A 27,135-nucleotide genomic window follows, 5' to 3' on the forward strand; every position below is an offset into this window, starting at 1 on the left:
GAGAGTTTCATCGGATAAGCACTTCTTCAAATTTGAAACATGGAACACGAGGTGTACACTGCTGAGCTCGGTAGGTAGCTGCAGTCTATAAGCTACTGGACCGATTTGGGAAAGAATCTCGAAGGGTCCAATGTATCGTGGGTTTAGTTTTCCCAGTTTCCCAAAACGAATCACCCCTTTCCAGGGAGAGACCTTTAACAACACCCGATCCCCGACTTGAAATTCCAAGGGCTTTCGCCGTTTATCTGCGTAGCTCTTCTGTCGGTCTCGTGATGCTTGTAGTCGAGCTCTGATTTGAATTATCTTCTCAGTCGTTTCGCGTATGATTTTCGGTCTTGTTAATGAATTGCTTAGTGTCTGTTCTCTTGCTAGCTGAGTGTTACCTACCTCAGCCCAACACAATGATGATCTACATTTACGCCCATATAATGCTTCAAAAGGAGCAACTTTGAATCATGAGTGATAACTGTTGTTGTACGAAAATTCAATTAAAGGCAAGTGGGTATCCCACGATCTTCCAAAGTCTATCACACATGCGCGAAGCATATCTTCAAGTGTTTGAATGGTTCGCTCACTTTGACCATCCGTTTGTGGGTGGTAGGCAATGCTCATGTCAAGTTGTGTTCCCATAGCTTTCTGAAGCGATTGCCAAAAGCATGAAGTAAACCTACTATCTCTATCTGAGATGATAAATATTGGTACTCCATGGAGTCTCACGATTTCCTTGATATAGATTCTTGTCAATCGTTCCATCTTGTATGATTCCTTTATTGGCAGGAAATGAGCGGATTTTGTCAACCTGTCGACTATTACCCATATGGTATCCAATCCATCTGTAGTCTTGGGTAATTTTGTCACAAAGTCCATAGTAATTCTTTCCCATTTCCACTCGGGTATTACCGGTTGTTGTAATAGTCCCGAGGGCTTTTGATATTCTACATTCACTTTAGCGTAAGTGAGGCACTTGATAACGTAAGTGGCAGTTTCTGCCTTCATGTTAGGCCACCGATAATGTTGCTTGATATCCAAGTACATTTTAGTTGAACCCGGATGGATGGAGCATCGTGTCTTATGGGCTTCATTCATGACTACCTCTCTAAATCGCCCAAGTTTAGGGACCCAAATTCGGTTCATGAAATAATGTGCTCCGTCCTTCTTGACTTCGAAGTTCTTTTCCATTCCATGTAATGCTTCGCTTGTTTTGTTCTTTGTCTTCATGGCATCCAACTGGTCTGCTTTGATTTGCGAGGACAGATGGGATTGAATGGTTATTGAAATAGTCTTCACACGACGATTTGAGTATTCTTTCCGACTCAAGGCATCAGCTACCACGTTAGCCTTTCCTGGGTGGTACTTGATTTCGCACTCATAATCGTTTAACAGCTCAACCCATCTTCACTGCCTCATGTTTAACTCCTTTTCATTTAAAATGTGTTGGAGACTCTTGTGGTCAGTGAAAATGGTGCACTTTGTACCATAAAGGTAGTGCCTCCAAATCTTCAAGGCGAAGACCACAGCTCCCAATTCGAGATCATGGGTGGTATAATTTACCTCATGTGTCTTTAATAGTCGGGATGCATAATCTATCACCTTTCCACACTGCATGAGTACACAGCCTAAACCCTGCTTCGAAGCATCGCAGTAAACTCCGAAGTCCTATGTTCCCTCTGCTAACGATAGTACCGGTGCACTATGGAGAGCTCGCTTTAGAGTTCAGGAGGCAACCTCCTACTTCTCTGCCCATTCAAAGGGTACGCCCTTCTGTGTAAGCATGGTAAGTGGCTTGGCTGTTTTGGAGAAGTTATGAATGAATCTCCTGTAATAGCCTGCAAGACCTAAAAAATGAAGAATTTCAGTGGGTGTTGTCGGGACTGCCCATCCTTCAATGGCTTTGACCTTAGAAGGGTCCACATGTATCCCTTCTTGATTGACAACATGACCTAAAAAGTTCACGCTACGGACCCAAAACTCACACTTATAGAGTTTTGTGTATAACTTTTCGGTTCGTAGGGTTTCCAAAATTTGCCGAAGATGTCGGCCATGCTCCTCTTCGCTTTGAGAATAGAATAGGATATCGTTGATGAAAACAATGACAAAATTATCGAGGAATGGTCGGTAGATTCGATTAACCAGGTCCATGAATACGGCAGGGGCATTCGTTAGACCGAAGGGCATTACAACAAATTCATAATGTCCATAGCGAGTTCGGAAAGCGGTTTCGGGAATATCCTCTTCCCGGACTTTGAGTTGGTGGTATCTGGATCGCAGATCTATCTTAGAGAAGTAACTTGCTCCTTGGAGCTGGTTGAATAGATCGTCGATTCGCGGGAGTGGATAACGATTTTTGATAGTGAGCTTATTTAGTTCTCTGTAGTCAATACACATCCTAAAGGATCCGTCCTTTTTCTTAACGAAGAGAACCGGAGCTCCCCAAGGTGAGAAGCTAGGTCGGATGAATCCTTTGTTCAAAAGTTCGCTGAGTTGGCTGGATAGTTCTTGCATCTCCGCAGGAGCCAACCTATAGGGTGATTTGGCAATGGGTGTAGCTCCCTGCACAAGGTCAATTCGGAACTCGACTTGTCTTTCTGGGGGTATCCCCGGGAGATCTTCAGGAAAAACATCCGGGAAGTCGCAAGCCACTGGGATGTCTAAAATATTGACCACTTCCTTGGACTTATCCATTATATGAGCCAGAAATGCCAGTTCCTTCTTTTGTAGATGCTTCTGTGCCTTAATTCACGAGATAAGACGAAGGTTCGTACTGGGTTTGTCCCCGTATATAATTAGGGTTTCGTTGTTAGGGAGATGAAGGCGAACGACCTTCTCGTGACACATAATCTCAGCATGGTGGGGGCTTAACCAGTCCATGCCGATAATCACATCAAAACTCTTGATAGTTAAAGGCATCAAGTTTATTTGAAAGACGTGATGATTTAAGGTCAGGGTACATCCTACGTAGATTTCCCCAGTTGATTTTGTTTTCCCGTTAGCCATTTCCACTGTAAAGGTTTCATTAAGCTTCTGGGGTTGTTGTATTAGCAAGTGTTTGAATTTATTACTCACATAGCTTTGCTCTGCCCCGGTATCAAATAGGATGCATGCATATGTGTGGTTTAGGAGAAACATACTAGTGACAACAGCGGTATCCTGAACCGATTCTCCTTGACCCATGGTCAGCACTCTCCCTGCTCCTCCATTCCCAATATTGTTGACATTGGGGTAGTTTCGACGGAAAAGCCCAGTCTTTCCACATCCGTAAAAGGTGTGGCTTGCCCCAGCGTTGTTGCCGCTGTTGTTGTTGTTGTTGTTTTTGTTGTTGTTGTTGTTGTTGTTGTTGTTGCGGTTCTTGTTGTTGTTACTGTTGTTGTTGTTGTTGTTGTTGTTATTATTGTTGTTTCCTTGCTGCTGGTTCTGGGGAGGATAGGTCATGCAGTATTTTGCCGTGTGACCATTTCGATTGCAACTGGTACAATGCATCTCCCTGCATTCGCCATTGTGATGGAGATTGAACTTGTTGCACTTTGGGAGATTCTCGGAGTACTGCTTAAGGGCACTTGAGGTAGATGAGACTGGAGCATGTGGTGTGGAGGGAACTTGGGTGGTTACTGCATGAACTGTCGCTGTTTGTTGTTTCTTTGATGACTCTGGGCCCTGTCATCCCTTTCTCTTGTTATTCTTTCCTTTCTTGTTGTCACTCACCTTCTTGCCTTCAGTTTCCCTAGACTTCTCGCCCTTCGTGTTGTTGTGGTCGTACAACTTTTTGGCCAACCTCTTGGCATTGTCAAAGGTTTCAGGATTTGCAGTTATCATATTTCCTTGAATTGGGGAGGTTAACCCCCAGATAAATTGTTCGATTTTCTTTCCTTCCGAAGTAATCATGTTAGGGCACAACAAAGACAGTTCGCTAAACCTTGATATGTAAGCATCGATGTCGGAGTTTCGGATGGTGAGATTCCATAACTCTTGCTCCATTTTATGAATTTCGCCACGCGGGCAGTACTCGGCCATCAACATTTCTTTCAATTCTGCCCATGGCATGTAATTGGCTACGGGAAGAGTCATGGCCTCCACATGTCCATTCCACTAGGTGAGAGCTTGATCAACAAATGTGCATGCTACAAACTTCACTTTCACCTCTTCGGGGCATTCACATGTGTTCATCACCGATTCCGCCTTTTCAATCCATCTCTTTAGGGTTATCATTCCCCCTGTGCCATTAAAGGTTCGTGGCTTGGCGTTGGTGAAATCCTTGTAGGAGCATGTCTTGGTAGGCCCTGGTTCATTCCGTTGTTTAAGCTTCCAGTCCCTTACCCATTGCCTTCACCATTGTTCCCATTGTGGATCTGTGCCAGTGCCGCTGTGACTGCCACAGATACAACTGCTTGAAATGCAACTGAGTTGATTTATGGTGGTATTCGCTCGGGGTTTCCACAGGTGGGTCGCTGAGGCATCTTTCTGTCATGGAACGGAAAGCTGTTGAGTGCCTATAATTTTCGTGAGTTTGTGGTCCTATAAGCTAGGTGTATAGCATATACTTAGGTAGTTTTTACATATTGACATACAATCATGGAAACATAACACATAACAGATAACAACATCACAATAGATCACATATTATTTTTCACTAATAATATCCGTATTTTGATACATGAAAATTTGCTCGAAAGAACATACATAAAGGGTACAAAGTTCAGCAGCATAACGACTCCATGAGTAGTGTAATCACTTAAACATAGAGTCGATGGTACATAAGAGAACATAGTACTAGTAGGGTAAAGCTGGTCCTAACACACTAAGAAGCGCCCAACGGTGGCAACAAGATCATATAAGGAAGTGTTGTGCCACAGCTGGGCCATCTCAGTCATCTCTCCAATGGCTTCATGTCTTTCCTGTTCAGCCTGCACCGCTCGTGCTTCCATGGCGAATAGCTGTTGCCGTAGAGCGATAGCCTCAGCCTCCGGAGAACGATTCTCTATCGCAGGATTCCCTGGTAGGGCATGGTGGTTCTGCTGTGTCTCACCGATAGGTGGTGTGACGGAGGCCTCGTTTGTGCCTCTTTCTTCCTCCATGTCGTCACCGGTCCCATCAAACTCGTAGTCTGTGTCCGTGTACTCGCCAGGCCCAACGCCGTGTTCTCCCCCTGTTCTTCCTCGGGGTCATCCTTGGTCATTCCGTGGGCCACTAAGACCTGATGAAACTGAATGTCATGATGCTCCCCTTCCATGGTGACTGTGAGGAGGTATATAAATAAACTATTATTACTCATAAGGTTTATTATTTATATATTTAAAAGGTTAGGTTGATGCGCTCTTCTTGGTCACAAAGGGGTATGTTTTAAGTTTACCGACCATCGCGATTTCCCCAGGGCATGTGATAGTTGTATTTCGGAGGAAATGTAGTTGATCAGGATACATTCACCCCTTAATACAACTGTGAACAGTCCTGGCTTAACCGGGTTGTCAGGATCATTAGATTTGATTTGGTATTATGTTCTTTTTCCTAAGTCGCACAAGTAGAGGTGTTTTATTGTTATATTTTATTTGTTTTGTTCAGAGTTGTTTAGTCCCTCTTTTGGTTTATAGTTGCATACCAATATGTGGTTAGATATGCCAGTTCACTATAAACAGAGCTCTGATACCAACCTGTCACACCCCCGAACCAGACTACAGAAACGTCCGAGGGCTCGCGTGACTTAAATTGAAATATCATCACAATGAATATACATGAAACATAACATAAACATCACCATGCATTAATACATTACAACTGACATTGTTCACATCAAGTACATTATCTAAATATTACATATCCATAGCATAAATTGTTTGAGAGTTTCAAAACATAACATCCTAACACACTTGGTATTGTTCTTCAATTTATCTGTTACCTGAGAATACAAGTTATTTTGAAAACGTCAACATATAGAATGTTAGTGAGTTCATAAGCAAGTTTGATATGAAAATGTTTTGTGTAGTTTATAAAACCTAGAAAATCCGATATTTTCTAAAACGGCAATTGTTTATACAAAAAGTGTGAAGATCCATAGGTATATGCATGAATGATTTCAAAACGTGTATATATGAGAAGTTTTGCATTATAGTTATTGAAAGTACAAGTGAATAATGTTGATTTCCCCGAAAAACCCGATGTTTTTCGATAAAATAGTATGATTGTTTCGTATTATTATATCGTCACAACGAATGAATATGATTTCCCTTTATTACTTAGATGGTATTGGATTTTTATGTGAGTCGTTATAACCATGCATGATAATAACTAGTTCATCTGTCTTTTCATTCTAGTGAATGTCGAAATTGATCTTTAGATTTTATCACCCTAGACTGGTCAAGTCTAAATGTAGCGAATAGCTTAGGTATGTGGGAGTCACCCCCGTGTAAATCTATACACAAACTCTCGCTCTCCTTCCAGGAGACTTTGATTATAATTACAAACTACGACCGACACTTATTGGTGTCGTCCGTTATTACTCACTTAATCCAAATGAATTTGATTAACCTTGATTAACGAACTGATTTTTGTTTACTTGAATAGAAGTTAAGCCTAACAGACGAGGAGAAGCAGACCACGAGGTCCTACTAATCACGTATGATTGTTAAGGTTGTCGAGTATACGAAGGACGCATATTTAAGGCTGTCAATCCATCTCTTTAGGGTTATCATTCCCCCTGAAATAGATTTATTTACCTTTCTGCTTGGGCCGAAAACATGGGGTAGAAGATAAGAGTTTCTTAGTTTGGGCCATTATTTGCCTCATTTCGATATTTTAAGGCCCAATGAGTATTTCTCGGCCCATTGGGCCCTTAGAGTAGTTCATAACCCAATCTTGCATAAAAGAATGGATTTTATGGCCCATTAGGGCTTATTGGATTTTTTATGGCCCAATAAGGCCCATTTAGGTAAACTAATTCATTTTGGATTCCTTAGGGCCTAAAATGTGAAGTTTTATGAAAGTGGGTCCAATTAGGGCCCATTTATGGGTTCTAAGCCCAAAATAGTCAAGTTGGAAGTTTATTGGCCAAATAAGGAAATCCTAGTCCATATTGGACTTAAATCGGGATTTCTAGGGTTTCCAACCTTTTGTTGACTACTTGAGTGTTTGTATAGAGTGTTTGATGGAATTTTGTTGTCATTGAATAAGCATCATACATGATTTCAAGTTTTAGTTACAATGTTATCCTTGTTAAGTGTTTACAAAGCATCAAAATTCCTAGTTGTGACATCTTAAAACATTTTCCACACTACCCGACTGCTAGTGAATGCTATGGCTCCCCCATAGTCTTACAACACTTTTACCCTCACATTATCACTGACCATAGCCCTAATGCTCATCTATCAATCCAAACACATCTCAACGTTGAGCGCCCACGTGGTCTATCCTCCCAACTGAACTCAAACACTGACTGGAACTCTACCTGGTTCCCTCCCCCAAAGCCTGCTATATGACATCAGACGACACGATCCAAATGTTTAGGAGTTTTCCGAACTCCCATCCACGACATCCTATATTCAGTAAGCCCCTAAGGCTGACTTTCCTCCCCCAAAGGGGAATGTGAGACGCATCCTCGTCTTACACTCGATTCTATCCTAGATACCTGGACAGTTCTCCCCACTTAGATTAAACTAAGTCTGCTCGGCACACGAGAATTGAAGGATTCCTAATCCTCATTACGTTCCAATGTTCACATTGCTGACGACCGGTGCTTGCCAAAGCTAGAACACCATGAATAACCTTGCACAAAACAACACACTACTTGAAATGCAGATAACACTTCTTGTATCCCAACTATATCAATGACTTCAAATGCTTAAAAGCGACATCACACTCAGATCTCGGAGTCTAACGAACAGATAGTCCAACCAAAACCTCAGAGACAACTTTCTCTTTCCCCGGCAATCCCGATGGCTCCTCCCAAAACATAAATACTAAGGCTACTGAAAACTAGCCATACTCCCTCGTTCAAGCCCTTAAACCAACCCCGAGAATGGCTGGAGCAGGTACACTCACTGCTCCTCCCTGATCGCCAGACATTCGACCTCCTTGTCGTCCACACAACGAAAAAGTAATGGGCTTGCTCCCTATGGCCAATCCCTGATGATGTGGCCAAACTTGCTACACTTGTAGCGACTCGGATCACTAGAAATATTTCGATAATGACATCGAATCAATCACAGTTCACACGGAATTCGCTTCGCAAGATACATCCGCCCAAAGATCTCTCAAAGATTCCTTGACATGTCGAATGACATCTGACAACCCTTTCTAACCCAGACAATAGCAAACAACCAACCTGAGATCCAACTCATCACAATTACCCAAGCGTTACAAATACCCAGTATCCACCAGAAATGGCCGAAGATAGCATATCCACGAACATCTGGAGGGTTCTTGACCACCTCCTCCTGTGGTACCCCGACCACCCTTGGAACGAAACTTCATCGCGTAGTTTCTGTAAGCGTTGCACTGGAGTCGATCCTGTTGGCCTCTCAAATGCTGATCCAAACTCTTGGGTCTCCGCTCGAGACCCTCCAATAAATTCGCCTAACCTGAACCTCTCTCATGAGGTACTCCTAATCAATCTTCCGTCCTCGACGCTGAGATTCGTATCATTCAGCGTCTCGCACCCTAACACACTCACCAGCTCAATCGCCACGACTATACTGCAATAGCTGGAGCAATCTCTGCTCTAAACCGGGCTATAACTATCCCTGTGACTTGGTCTCCAAACCCAAATGTGAAATAGATCGCACAGTCAACCCTTGCCGCCTGATACGAAAGATCCGAGCCGAAATCGAAATCCTGGCAGTCCTTCCACTAACTGGCTCACCACCGGAGCTGGGACCAGACCCTGTCCCATCCCTGCGCGCTCATCCTCATTCTGCAAAGCGGCTAATCCTATGATCAAGGCATAACCAAGAACTCTCTTTCCCATAAGCTTCTCAGATTCTCCAAGACTCTCATCGAGTCGAGTATGGATCTTGTTCTTTCAGTTGTACGGGCCCAATAATACCTTCCATACCTATCCATACTTTCCTCAGCAATCCTCCTGAATCCTCTAAGTCGCTTACTCCACCGGTACACTAAATGTCTGTTAAACATCAAGACAATCTCTACCGTAGCACCTCCTAGGCTCCCCCTAGGTTCCCAACTTCACCGAACTGCCCCACTAATCTTACCAGAGCACATCCTAGGCTTTCCTAGGTTTCCAACCTCACTCTGCCATCAGCAGTCGGTGACTCCTGATGATGCCAGCCATCCACCTCCTGGATATCGTCATATCCACTTAGTAGCTGACTCTCATCACCCAAGAGTTCCACAAAGCACAAAGCAAGCAGCATTCAGGTAATCGGTAAATCTAACTAGCATACACTAGACAAGCCAGTCTATCCTCACATCCAATCCGCAAGCAGGTAACACTTGTCACTAATCTCATCCTAGGCTCTCCTTAGGGTAGTCTCCAACCTGCGAAGCTATCATTAGACTTTCAGTCCACGTACCACAACCCATGCTGTCCACATTCATCCATCCTCGCTGTTGGCTGCCTTTATGCATGCAAATTGTACACAGAACAGGAAACGAGTCCTAACCGTATACAATTTTCAAAACTTACACTTAATAGTTACCAATACCAATTATCATTCTAATTCCGGCATGACATCTAATATCCTCATGGCTACAAGCACCACATATCAGGCCAACCTATTGCTGACTACTCAACACTAGCATGCAAGTCTACCAGCTCATACAACATATAAAGGCATCTCTCCTAGCCATAACTAGCATACGATTCTCAGATTCATAAATGAAATCATAACAAATAACAATTGTGGGTATTCTGGGAAACTTACTTGAGCTCGGTTGATTGCATGCACCACACCCTTTCTTGTCTTAGAAAACCTTTTCCTTGAAACATTTTCTTTTGAAAATTTTGAAAGCTTTACATCTCCTCAGTTTGAGTCCAGACACATCTGAATGTATCCCTGAATCCCTCAAACCAAGGCTCTGATACCAACTTGTAACGACCCAAAAATCAAGGGTAAAAATTTCATTTTTAATATAGCTAAAACATTGATACCATTTATTCCAAACATTTCAAATCATCATTAAGTAAAACATTTATCAGAGTTCATCCCAAAACCATTCATTGCGGAAATCATAGGTATGTGCACTGCGATCACTCCGATCTCTTCGTTTCCAAATCGATGATACCTGAAACCAAAACTGTAAACCGTAAGCACAAAGCTTAGTGAGTCCCCCAGAGCATACCCCACACACAATCCACATAACACATACCATATTAGCTATAAAAGCTACATATATCACATAAACCATGCATACATAAACCTGTAAGAATTCCATGGGCTACCCCACATGGTCTTTACTTAGGACTGCCATGGGCTACCCCACATGGTCTTACATCCAAAAACATGGCCTACCCCACATGGTCTTCACCTAGGACTGCCATGGGCTACCCCACATGGTCTTACATCCAATGCCACGGGCTCCCCCGGGGTCTTCCATGCAAGGATTACAAAGACAACTAGCATCACACATATCATATAATTACTAGCATGCCACATAGCATAAAGCTAACTATCATATCACATATCTCGACTACAGCTAGTGTACCACATAACATAAAATGGGTCGGCCTTGGTGCCTTAGACCCATTGGCATGGTGAGAAGACTCACCTCGAACGTAGAAGCTTCCTGAAGAAATCCTTAGTTGCTGCCCCACTAGCTACCCGAGTTGTCATTACCAATCAATATACCCAATTAGCAATTCGGTCCCATACCATAATCCTTAATCCATGCATGGGGTAAAATAACCATTTTACCCCTGCCCAATATGATCCAAAACTAAGGGCCCAAACCCAAAACAAAAGCCCAACATTATAATGTCCATAAAACCCTCAGTGGCCCAACTTTCCAAATTGGGCCTAGACCTTTCCAATGGACCTTATACTAAAGCCCAGTACTTTCCTTAGTCAATAATCCTGACCTAAATGGCCCACGAAGGCCCACAGCAACCTAGTCCAAGAATTGGCCCAAACCGAGACCCATAATGCGAAATTCATTTCTATATTGGGCCATAAGGCCCAATAGGACCAACTATTCCATTATTGGCCCAAAGATGCATTTAGGCCCAACTATCAACAAATCCAGACCCAAAACCATTAGGGCCCAAAGGTCTGAAGTTCACTAAGGCCCAAGTCCTTTTGAGAACGTACGCCCAACATACCTCTTCTGTACGCTTAGCGTACTGAGCAAATAGGTTGTACACGCATCGTACTACATAGTATGCCCAACATACAAACAACTCATGCACAACATCCATTAAGTGCTTAATACTTGATCCAACAAGTCCAAATCATAGATATGAACTATACTTAACGTCTAAACCCATAAAGTCACTGACTCTGTGACTTTGCATGCCCCAAACAAACCCAAACTCCAAAAATGGCATTCTACTTCCATAAAAGTGACCCTAACTCAAGCATGAACCCATGAAGACCATCAAGATGACAACTTTCTGCCTTAGGGACTTATTTAACACTGAGAGCGGCAACTCAAAGCCTAAGAATCGGATTTCAATCATAAAGTTCCATCCTTGGGACCAAAAGGATCTAACACCCACAATGGTAGATCTACATGAAAGAGTTGACAAGGTTGAGAATTTATACCTCCAATAGCTTGCAAAGTTGATGAAGGTTCTGGATCTAGAAGCTTGACTCCAACCATAGCTTGATCGTCCAACATAACAAGTCATAACCCAACTAGATCCACTTGAGAAAGCCACCAAGATCCAAACATTATACTTTATGGAGTTAGATCAATATGATTAGGGATTGGATCCACAAGCTTCAAGTCAAGCAATGCTTCCTCAAGGAACTCCTTCTTCCACCATAAGCACAAAAACACACTAAATCACCAAAAAGCTCAAGAATCACTCTAATGGAGGCTAAGGGTCGATTTCTAGGGTTTAGAGGGATGGAGGCTGATGATATTAGGGTTAGATTATGAGATAAGGAGCTTAAATAGGGTCCAAGACCCTAAAATAGGGTTCTGATCTGACTGGAGTAAGCCCAACGTATATATGGTACGCCAAGTGTACTCTGGGGAACATTCGCGATCCTCCTGGTCAATATGCTCAACGTACTCACAAGTACGCCCAACGTACTGCCTTCTTCACTAGTACACCCTGCGTACTCCTTGTGTACGCCCAACGTACTCGGCTAAGCCTGAAACTACTAAACTTCCGAAGGGGATAACTTCTTCATTATAAATCCGTTTTCGACGATCCTTATATCCACAGAAAGGTAAAGGGAAGTCCTACACTTCTATCAACTCATATCTTCCTAAATACCTTCCGAAAAAGTCCATTTTCCACAAAAACCCAAACTGCCATTTTACCAAAATACCCTTGGCTCTAAAACACAAACCGAACACTCGGATCACTTCTATTACATCACCCGCACCCAAAAACGCTAGATCTTACCTTCCCAAGATCCATAATCCTTATAATGGCCGACCTTCGAGCCACCACCTCAGAATAGGAGTCAATTCGGAACAGAGTGTTACAAGTGCCCTACTAACAAAATGGACGGGAACCTACTTGCCCTCCCTCTCTACCGCTAACACAGAGGAGATAGCTTCTTCGGAAGCTTCTAGATACATCTGTAGTGTTTCCCCTAGTAGCGCGCAGGCGAGAACCGGTAGTTGGTGCAGGGCGTCCTTCAGATGTTGCAATGTCGCATCCGCTTAGTCTGTCCACTTGAATTGCTTTTTGTCTATGCACCCTCTAAGTGTTTGGTACAGGGGAGCGCTTTTTCTATGGATTTGGTGATGAATCTTCCTAATGCCGTCAATCTACCGTTGATCTCCTGTAAGCCCTTGAGGTTGTGGGGAGTTTTCGACTCGAGGAACTCTTGGATTTTGGTGGGATTGGGCAGAATTCCTTCCTTGGATATCTGGTACCCAAGGAATTGCCCTTCCTCTACTCCGAAAGTGCATTTAGATGGGTTTAACTTCATCTTCGCTTTTTCTGTCGTCTGGAAAGTTTCTTCCACATCGTAGAGTAATGCGTCTTCATTGCGGCTCTTAATTACCATGTCATCGACATAGACATCGATATTCCTACCAATTTGATTGGCGAATACTTTGTCCACGAGCCTTTGATAAGTAGCACCCGTGTTTTTGAGTCCAAACGACATTTTTTTGGTAGTAGAAGGTGCCCTTTTCGGTGTGGAAGGCAGTTTTTGCTTCATCATCTCATTTCATCTGTACTTGATGGTAGCCCGTGTACGTGCCAAGGAAACATTTGAGCTGAAAGCCTTTGAGCCATTGGACCTTCTGATCAATCTCCGATAGAGGATAACAGTCCTTTGGGTAGGCGTTGTTAAGGTCCGAGTAATCAATGCACATTCGCCATGACCCGTTGGCTTTCCTTACCATAACGGGATTTGCGATCCATGTTGGGAACATCACTTTCCTGAGGATTCTAGTGTTCACAAGATCGGCCACCTCTGCGTTTATTGCCTTGTTCCGTTCAGCCACTTGACCTCTTTTTTTTTCTGTTTAACCGGATTACTTCCGGACATGACATTAAGGCTGTGTTTGTTGGATTAGTGTCTAAGTCCATAACTATAATTGGTATGTACTTGACCCGACTCGGCATGGTCCATTTGGGTTGCATGACATCGAAACATTTGGATAGACCGTTTGTGAGGAGAGGACATTTGTGACATATTAATATATTATAAGTTCTAATATATTAATATGAAATCATGTTATTTAATTAGTATTGATCAAGAATAAATTTGGACTTAATTTAGTGATCAAAAAGAGACTAATTAAATATATGGGGACTGATTGTATTCATTCTTATATATGTGGGCTTATGATCCATGATTCCTTATGTTGGGTTTAACCCATGTGGTGACCCATGGATACTCTATGGAGGTTAAAACCCATGGAGCATAAGGAATGGGTAAAGTCATGGGTTACATGGTGTAACCCTAATGTGCACACTATATAAGGACCCCTTTAGCTCAAGAAATCGGCACTAGTGACACATATATGAGGGCTAGCCGATTTGAGCATGAAGTGTCTTCTTCTAATGGTTAGTCCATGTGTTGGTTATGTTGTGTGAACCATTTGAGGTGTCACACTTAGGGTACTAGGCTCTCAAGCTTCATGGAGTCAAGCTACATCAAGAGGTATGTATTCTAACTTGTTATATTACCCAAGTATCAAAAGATTGTATGCTAGATAGGGTAATACCTTGGAATATTCATATATACATGTATAATAGAGAAAACATAGATCCAAGGTATTTAGGGTTGCATGTACACTTAGGAGTGTTAGAATGCTCAAAACCCAACATTGTTCTATAACCTGTCGATCAACGCCTGTCAGATCTGTTGATTTCCAGGCGAAAACGGTGGAGTATTGCTTTAGGAGTGCTACCAGTCGTGCCTTGGTCTTGTCTGATAGGTGAGTTCCGATTCACACAAGCTGTTATGGATATTCCATGTTTATCTGGTGTTGCTCGGTGGAACATTCCTCCTTGGACTTCTTTGGTGTGCGTACAAGCTCTAAGGCGGCTATGATCTGGTGGAAATGTTGTGCCTTAGTGTTTGTGGCAAGGACCGTCGCTGATCCCTGGCGTGTGCTAAATTTAACGATGTCGTGGATCATCGATGGTACGAGGTGCAGTAAGGAGTTGCCAATCGTCCGAGTAGAATATTGTGTTCTGCTGGGTAGAGGATCACAGAGAATTTGATTGTTCTTGTGATTTGGTCCTTCTTGTCGTGACTGAAAAATGTTAAGGGCAGCTGAATAGTGCCCAATGGCCACAAGTTGTGCCCGGTGAATCCTACCAATGGTCCACCGGTTGGGGGCTGTAGCCCCTCCTTCCACGCATATGGTAGTTGCCGGAAACAATGCTCATAGAGTATATCGGAGCAACTACCGTTGTCAATGTATATTCGATAGACTTTCGTGTTGTGAATGAATCCATATATAAGGAGTGGGTCTTGTGAATCTTAGTTCGAGGGTCTGGGATCGCTGCTCGAGAGACTAATGTTGAGTAGGTTTCTCGAGAGTGCCTTAATCTCGTCTTCTATGTAGTGAGGTGTGTTCATCTTACGAGAGTTAGAGATGGTAAGTACCTTTTTGCCGTTATATGGATTTGTTTGCAACAGATCGAGAGGCGATATCGCCATCTGAGGCAGTGGAACATCGGACGACAGTTGCCAGAAACTGCTCTGGAGTACTAGCTCTGCTACGTTTGTCGTAATCGGCGGGACCTGTGCCATTAGCACCTATATTAGGGCATGTGTTCTACACTCATGATGATGGTCGTTTTTTAACGTCACTAGTATTTTGAACAGATCTTCTAATGTCATCCCAGATGCTGTTGGGTTTAGATCCCCCTTTTACAGAGAACCAACGTCGTTTATTGGCCGTATCACTCTGAGGATACGTCCGGATGGCGCCAAATGTTGTGACATGTTCAATAGGGGTTTGGATGTCGTATGATGGATCTGTCTTGGGAGTTTTCTTGAGAATACAACACAGAGAAGAGTCATTAAAGTACGTTCAGGTGTTCTCTTGGGACGTCGCTCCGACGATCAAGTTAGTTTTATGGGATAGGTAATTTTAGAGTAATATTCATGAGAGAGAAGATGGATCCCTTCCTTAAGGCGGAAGAGATCCTTTTATACATGCTTCTAACGAATCGTGGGGACCTCGTCCGATGAGCGTGAGATGTGGCCTCCTATGACTGGGAGGATCACGCCAATGTTAACTAACTGCCTGGTGACGTCAGTTATGGGCGTCACCTAAGCTTTCTGTCACGTCCTGATTGGGCGTGAGTGAATGAGAAGATCGTGGGGGATATTCGTCCCTCGTGGAGGGAAATGAACTACCACCCCAGCGCTAAACTGCCTTGGCTAAGACCGGGCCTTGGCCAAATTCGTGACGAATTAACATCTCGTTTATGATTTCCGTTACATTTAACGTTACCGGTCATGGTAACGTTAACACCAACCATTAAGATCCCATTTTTATGACTCAAGACCCTTCCTAGGGTCTAAAAGGACGAATTAATGGGCCAAGAACAGACCATGCTATAGAATCACTATTTTGGGACCAAAAAGTGACTTAAAAGTGCAAAAACCTAGATCACAAGATGGAGTGGTAAAGTTGCAAGCTTTATACCTTCTGGAGGATGCAATCAAGGTATAAATCATAGATCCAAGGTACTTCCCAACTCCAAGTTGTTCACACTTCACTCTTCACCTTCAAGAAGTCCTCTAAACACTCCAATAGGCTCCAAAAGGCACTCTTTCACTTAGGGTTAGCTTGGGGGTCATTCTCATAGAGGGTGGCTGAAAAGGAAAAGGACATGAGGTTATAATGATGTGTATATATGGCCATAAACCCTAAAAATTAAGATTTGCATGATCTTCATGTACGCCCACATATGAGGTGTATGCCCAGCTTACTAAGGCGTGCCCTAGTATAGCTTACACACGTACGCTCAACATACTCTAAATTCCTGAAATTACCAAAATGCCATTATGGGCCCTTTTGGCAAACAAAACTTATTCCACGGGTAAAAAATTTAATATTTTAAAATCGGGGTATTACAGCTTTGGTCGAAAATGATGGGGGCATGGGCAGAGATGTTGATTGTTACTTTTGTTTCTTACACACCATGCTCTTGCAAGGCCAAAACTTTATATTAAACAATGAGATATTGTTCTTTGATGATGTGTAAGTATTAAAGAATGCATAAGGCTTTATTTTATGGCCTTCTTCTTACTTTTGTTCATCATGGTTGTAAGTTTTCAAGGGAGAGGAGGTTGCTTATCAAGCTCCATGCTTCGTCTCCCATGCTTGTTTTCTGGGGAAATACTTTAGCGTATTTTAATGTAAAGCCCTTACCTTGTATGAGATATATAAGAGAGACACTTTGCATGAAAGTGAGTTAGCTTTTGGTCCTTACTATCCTCACAAAAAGCCGTAGCTTTTGGCTTCCTACTTCCTCTCATCTTTTGAAGTTAAGTGTGAAGAATTAGAGCTTTCCTTCTGTATCTTCCTTCGCTTATTTTGATAAGCACTTAAAGGCTCAAAGAACAAAGTATTACAAGAAGGAACTAACATTCCTCAATAATCTCAATGAATATATCAAGATCGAGTTGATAAGGAATAACCAGGTAAGATCATATCAGAGGTAGGATCCGTTTGGTATACATGGTATATTGTTTGGAGAATCCACTTTAAACACCTCACTAAATCTAGCATTGACATCACTCTCGTAAGTAGATTAAATCAGTATTATGATACAAAATCATTAATCAATCTTATTTATAGGTTCATAATAACAATATGAATGTAAATATACATTAAACTCGTCCCATTTGATAGTTGTTGACTGAGTTGGTTGGGAAATGTCCGTATGAGTATGAAATCCTGACTGAGTAAGAAACCATGTTGTTTGATTGTACATCTGACTGAATGTGTTGACTGATGAAAAACGACCATTTTACCCTGCTCACAATGGAAAACTAAGACAATAAAACAGTTTAAACAAAGAACACAAGATAATCAAACAACCCAAATTCAACGTACTGAATAAACAAAATTGTGTAAAAAAATCACATAACAATTGCAACTCTTATGAATCTTGATCTGATCATGATGAAAACTGCGAATTGAAAGGAAAATTATGATGGCAATAGCAACAATTTAGGGTTGATTCGAATTGTAATCAGTGTACCATTTGATTTAAAAAAAATTATATTTGTCTTGAAGTTTAACCTCTCCTTTGAACTTCGCAATTAGTGACTGAAATCCCACGAACCCATAGAAGTCGGAGAAAGTAAAGTAGAATCCCACAAATATTTGGGGAAATCGATTTGATTACCAATGATTTTTGAGGACGTTGATGGAAGAAGGAAGCGATGACAACGACAATGATGGGGGATTGTCGTGGCGCTGGCAACGGCAGAAGACAGAAGCGATGGGAAGAGGAGTGATTTGGCTCAAGACCGGAGGAGATGGACGAGGGGTAAGCTTGGGAAGTTTCTCAGTCAACAACTTTTTTAAAGGACTTGGTCAGATGGAAAAATAGCTGCTCAAACTTCTAAATGTGCAAATCAAACGGATGGAAAAATAGCCGGTCAGACTTCTAAATGTGCAAATCAAACAGGCTGGATCAAGACTGGGTCAGACAAAATGTCTAACTGAACTCAGTCACACATAAATCAAACAATAACTATGTTAAACTAAACTTATAAAGTTTTCTAACAAAAATTAGCATGAAAAACTTCGATACCAAACATTTCTAATTGTTGGCCTCTTAGATGCCTCTTATCCTTACTATATATATATATATATATATATATATATATATATATATATATATATATATATATATATATATATATATATATAGGGATAATGACTTGACTTGAGAGGGTAACATACTATTCCATTTTGTCACATTTGGTCACTAAACTTTTTTTCGTGCTCTAATAGCCATTTAACTTGTTCATTCGTGTAAATTTCACCCCTACGACTGATTATAGCCGGTTTCAATGGACTGGTCGATCCTACGTGTTAGTATGATCCTACGTGGCATGTAGGCTAATGTTATTAAAAGAGGGGTGTATGTGGTTCCTTGATTGTGCCCTAATACCCCCGATGGCTTCCTCCTACAGCTTCTCATCATCCCTCAATCGATCAAGCAAGAAATCAACTGCGCACGATACAAAAACTTGTGATTGTGGGTTCCCTACACGTATTCTAACATCAAAAACACCAAAGAATCCAGGGAGGAATTTCATGGTGTGCAATGAGGTAAACTATTTCACTTGAATCTTTTCCCTTTTCTGATTCTTTTTTCCTAAGTTGAAATCTCATTATGAGTTATTTGTGTTGAAGGGTAAATGCAAATATTGGAAATGGTTGGATGTAGAACCTGTAGAAATGCCTCTAATGGAAGTGGTGGAGGGAATGAAAGTTGAATTAGTAGCATTAAAGACCGAAGTAGAGAAGGTGAAGGAAGACATGGAACAAATGAAGAAGGAAAAGTACTCTGATGCCATTGCAATGAAGGAAAAAATATATAAGTTTACCATAGGATTTCTTTTTTTGATCATCGTGTATATGATGAAATGATGTGAATGATGTATTGAAAGATGTTGTTTGAATGGAATGAATGTATTATCTTAACTTCTTATTGGAATGGAATGAAGTAATTTTGACTGGAATGGAATCACAAAGTAGTAATTTTGACTGGAATGGAATCATAAAATAGTAATTTTGACTAGAATGGAATCACAAAGTAGTAATTTTGACTGGAATGGAATCATAAAGTAGTAATTTTGACTGGAATGAAGGCATATATGTACAATTAATAGCATTACACATCAAAGACTTCTTTCTAACTCCAGTCAAAAGCTTAGCTAATTCCAGTCAACATCTTAGCTAATATGACCATAATCTTTCATAATGCTCTATTAGACTTCCTTCAATTAATAACATTACACATCAAGATGTTTAAATAACTTGTAACAGACTAGAAAATAGGAATTGACGAAACTACCCTTGGTAGTCAAAACTGATTAACAATCATATTTCAATTAATAACATACACATCAAGATGTTTAAATAACTTGTAACAGACTAGAAAATAGGAATTAACGAAACTACCCTTGGTAGTCAAAACTGATTAACTGTCATATTTCAATTAATAACATTACACATCAAGATGTTTAAATAACTTGTAACAGACTAGAAAATAGGAATTGACAAAACTACCCTTGGTAGTCAAAACTGATTAACTGTCATATTATCTAACAATATAGGATTCCATTCTTTGACTGTAATGGAATCATTAAGACAACAATGCATAGAAATAATAAGAAACTAATTGAATACGGTGGTTGAATTCATTGCAAATACTCCATCAATATTCTAAATTAAATAAAGGGTGAGTAGTTGTCTGCATACACAAGGACAAAAGATTCCTTCTAGGGACCACAAAAGAAGGGCCACCATGTGCCCACAAACCCAAAAGAAAAGCATAAATAACACATAGTATTGTCTTTATATCACAACTTGATAACAAAAGATGTGCCCACCCACTACCTACACACCTACTTAATTAAGGACTGCAGGGTTCTCTGCACTGCTCCCAACCCCAGGTATGTTCCTCCTCAATGCCATTTGACAATCCTTTTAGAATATTTCCTCCGTCCAGTTCTACCAATTGGGGCCCTTCTTGGGACAGGCCTTGCAGCTGGTGGTGGTGGTGGTGGAGGTGGTTGGGCTGCTACTGGTGGTTGACTTGGTCCTGCTCCACTACCCCATGATGAACTTGGTGGTTGACTTGGTCCTGCTCCACTACCCCTGGATGAACTTGGTGCTGCAAAAAAAATTGAAGTCTCAAGATTACATATCAAAATGATGTATTATGTTCAGATAATTGGGACATTTACCTGATGTATTTGTTTGCTGCTTAGATGGACACTTTATCTTGTTATGACCTGGTTCCTTGCAAATACTACACTTTATCAGGGATCCCCTTCTTGTCACATAATGTCTAACTGGTCCACTCAACTCCCTTTCCACTGCATCCCTCTTCCTTTTCACTGATGGCCTACCAGGTAATCTTCTTCTTTTGGGAGGAAAAGGCTTTCGATAAGGAACTTCTTCCCACATATCACTACCATTGAGAGGGTTAATGATATAATTATAGCATTTTAGATAAGCCTCTTTACTGTATGATTGGGACATATATGTTTCTGCATCTTGATTCAAGGAAGAGATTGCAGCTACTCCATGTAAGCATGGTATCCCTGTAAGTTGCCATATTCTGCATGCACAAGTCTTTGCAATTAGATCCACTCCATATGCTGCATCATTGAACCTAACTTCATACTTTTGATAACCACAAGGAATAACCCCCCACAATCTGTATATGGCAATAATGACTACAAATTAATAACTAATAACACAAACTAATACTTGGATAGATGAATTGTAAAACTACATGTTACCTCTGTTTAACCTTCAAATCCTATATACGCTTCCTAATACTTGGACAGATATTCAAATCCCATTCAATTCTTTCTACTCTTTGACTGTATATCCTCTCCATCACAAATATCCTAGTCTCCTCTAGCATAGTGATGATTGGTTTCCTTCTAGCATGCCTAATAGCAGAATTGAAACTCTCACTCACCCCATTCTCAACTGCATCACAATCTCTGCCCTCTTTAAAAAATGCCTTAGACCAGGTAGTAGGATCTCTGTCTATAAGGTACTCATATGCTTGAGTATCTAAAGATTTGATCTTTTCCATTACATGTTTGAACTTCTATTCAGTACTAGCTCTAACAGCCCTCCAAAAAAGCTTCCTGAAATGTTGACCGATAAACCTTTTAGCAAAATTAGCCACAATGTGCCTGGCACATTGTCTGTGTTCAGCTTCTGGACACCTTTCTTTTACTGCTTCTACCAACCCCTATAAATAACAACAACAAAATTAGTGAAACATGCATAAAAACATATGTATAAATATGAACCAATGCTCACCTTGTGTCTATTAGAAAGAAGGGTAATGCATGCACCAAGACCACCATCAATATCATCCATGAGGAGATCTATGAACCACTTCCATGTGGCCTTGTTCTCAACTCCAACTACAGCCCATGCTATAGGGTAGATTTGGTTGTTTGCATCCCTCCCTACAGCTGCCAAAACTTCTCCCCTAACAATACCCTTTAGAAAGCAACCATCAAGGCCAATCACAGGCCTGCACCCTTCCTTCCAACCATCACTTATAGCTTTGAAGCAGACATAGTACTTAGAAAACAAAGTTGTGGAATCTGGCATGATGTCTACATCCATCCTCACAGTAGACCCAGGGTTTGTCCTCAAAATTTCATGACCATATGACCATAATCTCCCATAATGTTCAATTAGACTTCCTTCAATTTCTTGTAATGCAAATTTCTTTGCATTTCTGCATTGCCCCTCACTCACATTTATATTGAATGTTGTTGAGACTTTAGCTTTCATCTTCCTAACACTCATTTTTGGCTTCTCTATAATTTCACTCATAAACTGTTTTCCTAACCACTTATAAGTTACTATGGACCCAAACTTAAACACCCTGCTACAATTATGTTCACTAACTAAAGATTTTATCTGAAAAGTCCTCTCTTTACTCATCCAAGAGGCCCAAAGTCTAAATGGACAATTAGGTGACTTGTTTTTTTTGCAACACTTAACTAACAACCTTTGGGAGTCATTTTTTTCAAACCAGAGATCATATCCATTAGCAACTGCATAGTTGCTTAACATGTTTTTAAGCTCATCAGGGTTAGAAAATCGCATACCTAACAGTGGTTTCATCTGATTCCATGGTTGTCTATCATCATGTACAGGGTATCGAGGTTCAAGATATTCAACATCTTCATCTAATGTGTCTAGACAAAGTTTGTTTAAGAACCTGTCACCCTTGGTTTTGTTGGCTGGGAATGGATATTCAACATCATCTTCTTCATGGTCAACAGAATAAGTCTCCGAGAATACTGAGTCTTCATCCTCTTCACAGCTGTAGTCTTGATCTTCATTTTCCTCTTCCTTAATCCATTCGAAGATTGGTTCATTATAGTGGTCCACATACACATTCATTCTCCTCTCATTTGCGTAAGCCAAATCCAAAAATTCTTTGTAATCACCGTCATTCACCAGTGTATGAATTCCCTGACTTAAAGACTCTTGTGGAAGGCAGAAGTAAATGTCTTTGCTTCTAGTTCTGGTGAGCTTTTGAAGGAATTCCATGAACTCCTCGTACTCAAATGCACTGAAGTCAACATCTCCTACTGATTGTTTGTCGGGATCAAAGTATACTAATGGGTTGGGTGCAAACGTTCCATTATAGTGGAAATCCACTACAATGAAGTTTCGATCTATGGGACATTGAGATGAAGCCATTACAGAGACCGATTGAAGATTGAAGGAGAAAAAATCGGGGGTTAATGAGACTTGGTGCCCTAATCGAATTTAAGGACCAAACGAGACTTCACTCTTAACTTTAATGAGGATGGGAGGCAAAATCGGGGCCTACATGCCATCTCATTGGCCACCTAGGAAAAAAAAGCCACATCAGACCCATGCAATCGTTGAAACCGGCTATAATCAGTCGTAGGGGTGAAATTTACACGAATGAACAAGTTAAATGGCTATTAGAGCACGAAAAAAAGTTTAATGACCAAATGTGACAAAATGGAATAGTATGTTACCCGAATGAACAAGTTAAATGGCTATTGGAGCACGAAATTTACACGAATGAATAAGTTAAATGACTATTAAATGGAATATATATATATATATATATATATATATATATATATATATATATATATATATATATATATATATATATATATATATATATATATATATATATATATCATTTCCATTATATAGTAATACGTAATTTTTGGATAATAGGAAGCAAATAGAGTGGTAGTGTGGTACCGCATCACACCCACAGATGATATAGGCCCACGGAAACCAACTACGTCTCGTGTCTACATTTATTCATCGTTCTCTTCTCTCTGCTCTGCAACCCACCTAAAGAAAGCCGCAACACCTATCTATCACAATGACAGTTAATGGACTCCGGTAGACCACCACCACCATCGTTGTTAAATCTATCCAACACTTCGTCTACTTCACACATCTTCATCCTCTATGAAGATCTCATCCAGATCAATCCTCAGTCCAGCCAGGGCTGGGGCTGCTCGTGACCCACCGCCGCTTTCCCTCTCAAACTCCCACAGCCGTAGGCTCAGAAACAGTCGTAGCATCAAAGGCGGCGCGTCTCCCGCAATGTTCCCAGCCACCGGTAAAAAAAGAGGAAGCGGTTTTGAAAACCCAGAACCGTCTTCCCCTAAAGTTACCTGCATTGGTCAGGTTAGGGTGAAGAGCAAGAAAAAGCACGCAAAAAATCTGAGGAGTTTATCGAGACGACGGAGCGCCGGCGAAGTTAGTTTCAGGAGATTGGAGCATTCCGGTAATGGGTTTGGTAGTCAAAGTCAAAATCTTGGTTCTAATCAAGAGTGTTTACCATTGCAGAGGAATAATCAGAGATGGGTTCATTTACCATTGACGATTTGTGAAGGTTTAAGAGCTTTTGGGTCTGAGGTAAGCTGTTTGTTTCCTTGCCGGTCTTCGTGTTCTTCAACGACGGCGATGGAGAAAGAGGAAAAGATGGTTGGGGAAAACAGACAGGGGTCTTGTGGTGCGGGGTTTGCACGGTGGTTGGTGGCATTGCAGGAAGGAGATGGAAGTGGAAGAGATACCGGTGGTAGTGGTGGTGGTGGCGAGAGAGACGTTGAGTTAGTCGCCGGAGACGATGATGACGAGAATGAGGAAATTGATGAGATTGGTATTAAGAATTCAAGAAGACATGTGTTCCAAGACTTGGAGATTGTAAACGACAGCGTCTTGGGGACAATCGATGAAGCTAGGGTGAGCACTTGTGTACCACCTAAAAATGCTTTGTTATTGATGAGATGTAGATCTGATCCTATGAAGATGGAAGCTCTCACGAATCGATTCTGGGAACCAAATATGGAGAAAAACGAAGAGGAAGAAGAAGATGAAGATGAAGAATCTTTTAGGAATGAAGAGAAAATTGAAGAGAGCGTAATTCCTGAAAATCTTCAGCAGGAGGAAGAAGAAACACACATGGGTTTGATTGAAGTTAGTAATCAAGAACATGATCATTTACAAGCGAAAGCAATCGATCAAGAAAAAACGGAAAAGAATTTAGAACTGGAAATGGAAAAGAAAGTTCAAGAAGAAGAAGTGGAAACAAATCCCGACATGGAAACAAAACAGAGTATTGAAGAAGAAGAAGAAGAAGAAGAAGATAATCAAGAACAGAGCATAAAAACTAACGAAGAAGAAGAAGAAGAAGAAGAAGAAGGAAGTATGTATCTTTGGTCTTTATTTGAAGAAAATACAGATCAAAATCAAGAATATGAAGAAACAGAAGAAGAAGAAGAAGTACATTCTGAAATGGAGGATGCTCAAGAACAATTATCCGAAGATGAAGATATTGAAGAAACCGCAGCATGTGAGTCAAATTCAGAATTTGAAGAAGAAAACGAAGAGATAAACAAGAGCAAAAGTTTGCCTGAATGTTTGTTGCTAATGATGTATGAGCCGAAGCTATCAATGGAGGTATCAAAGGAAACATGGGTCTGCAGCACAGACTTCATCCGGCGACACTCCGGTAGAAAACCGCCGCCAGTGCCGCCGCCAATCAAACCAATCGCCGGTGAAGATGAATCAAAATGTCAGCCAGTTTTACAACAACCAGCTCGATCTTCATGTTCATCAATGGCGACAAAGTTTGACCAGAAGTTAGTCAACACAAATGGGTTCGAGCCATTGATTCTTACAAGATGCAAGTCCGAGCCAATGAAGCTAGCACCAGAATCTTGTTTCTGGAAAAACAAGCTCGAGCCACCACGCCGAGCTTCATTTGGCATTGACGTGGCTGGTTTTGGATTTTGAGCTTAAAAATATATAAAAAAAAAATAAAAAAAGAGTTTGATGGAGTGTTGTTAGATAATTAGATTCGTATTACTGTCATTGAGATAGATTCTTGGACATACTTGATTTTGTGTTTTTCATTGTACAATCACTCGATGCATGTTTACAAGCGGTTTATGCTGCATGTAATATTGTTTCTAGTGTTGAATATATATAAACATGTTTAAGTTTCTTATTGTGTTTTAAAGAATGGTCGGATATATGAACTACAAAGTTGATACTTCTGATATAAAATATGGAAGATAGTTTTTGTTTCAATCTTGCATCATGTGATGATCACTATACCAAATTGGGATGATGTGAGTTTAACCTTATTGATTAGGCTAATTTTGTTGGCAAAGATTCGGTCTTGATGCTTATTTCTAGTCAAATTGTCTTTTTCTAATCATGTTGTGGACCACTAAGCACAATTACTTTTTAAGGATTAAAGAATTGCTTGGCATGGTGTATTTTGTTAGGTTCCATAAATCATTGAAACAACCAAACACAAAAGGCTCAAACTTGCTTTATCTTGTGCTTTGTGTGTGTATGACTATGTGATGCATTCTAGTGGTAAAATGAACATGCACAAGGGGAGTCTCATGGTTAGAGATGAACAAGAATGAAGAATGCAATCAAAGGGAAGATACACAATAACCATTAAATTAATGTAAATGCTTCAAGGTCTATAATATGTTTTCATAAAGGGTGTTGCTAATAAGACACCCTTTGGATACCCTATTGACCACCTTTTAAAAAGTCAATCAATAATTAATTGTTTATAATCAGTTTTTTCGGAAAACAATGCAATTTCAGCCAATAAAAACATTTAAAAAATTAATTAGGGTGTCTATATTGCAATATAGGATGTCTTTTTAGCCAACCCTTTTATAAAACAACTATAGCTTGGCATGGAGTTAAAATGCTTTTAAAAGTGTCTAAAATTTGAACAAAGGCATCATAGATTTATATATCCCACGGAGCAAAAGTGAAAAGGAGCATGAAATACATAAAAAGTAGCCCAACCCCACCACACACGCACATACATAGTAAAAGCAAAAAGGGTAGAATTGGTTGTGGAATTAAAGTAAGATTTTGGTGGTAGATTGGTTCTAACAGAAATGATCTTTAATCTTTCTTTACTATGAGGTCATGTTCAAGATAGACAAGCAAAGGATCACTCAAAAGGAACACCTCAACCCCTATTTAACACACCATCAAATGCGAAATCATGCAAAAGAATCATTGGTTGGCAAATGTTTACTTGAATTCTCTAATAGAACTAAGATACTCTTATAAACCAGGAGAACCATCCTTTGCATTAAATCAGTTTTCGGTGTAAATGATTTTCTTACATCTCGAAAAAATGTTATAACGAAAAAAAAACCTTAATTAAACCGAATAAAGTCTGGTTGAATCGGTTTTGGTCTATCTGGTTTTGGTTTATTCGAATCGATTTAATGGTTAAACTGAATAAGATTTCAT

The 27,135-nt window shown here is 40.7% G+C and overlaps 2 protein-coding genes across 2 annotated transcripts; one reads left to right on the top strand and one right to left on the bottom strand.

Moving 5' to 3' along the window:
- Window positions 1–20,249: 20,249 nt before the first annotated feature.
- On the bottom strand, window positions 20,250–21,397 carry LOC128127388 (uncharacterized). The gene is made up of 3 exons (XM_052765870.1): window positions 21,133–21,397; window positions 20,532–21,026; window positions 20,250–20,458 (listed from the first exon to the last, which is right to left on the bottom strand). The coding sequence occupies exons 1-3, from the start codon at window positions 21,395–21,397 to the stop codon at window positions 20,250–20,252; spliced, it is 969 nt and encodes a 322-aa protein (XP_052621830.1).
- Window positions 21,398–23,570: 2,173 nt separating this feature from the next.
- LOC111890823 (uncharacterized) lies at window positions 23,571–25,846 on the top strand. Its single transcript, XM_023886903.3, has one exon. It carries the CDS (start codon window positions 23,800–23,802, stop codon window positions 25,630–25,632), a length of 1,833 nt encoding a protein of 610 aa, XP_023742671.2. The 5' UTR covers window positions 23,571–23,799; the 3' UTR covers window positions 25,633–25,846.
- The last annotated feature ends 1,289 nt before the right edge of the window (window positions 25,847–27,135 follow it).

This window comes from Lactuca sativa, chromosome 7, assembly GCF_002870075.4.
Source record: "Lactuca sativa cultivar Salinas chromosome 7, Lsat_Salinas_v11, whole genome shotgun sequence".
Lineage (NCBI taxonomy): Eukaryota > Viridiplantae > Streptophyta > Magnoliopsida > Asterales > Asteraceae > Lactuca > Lactuca sativa.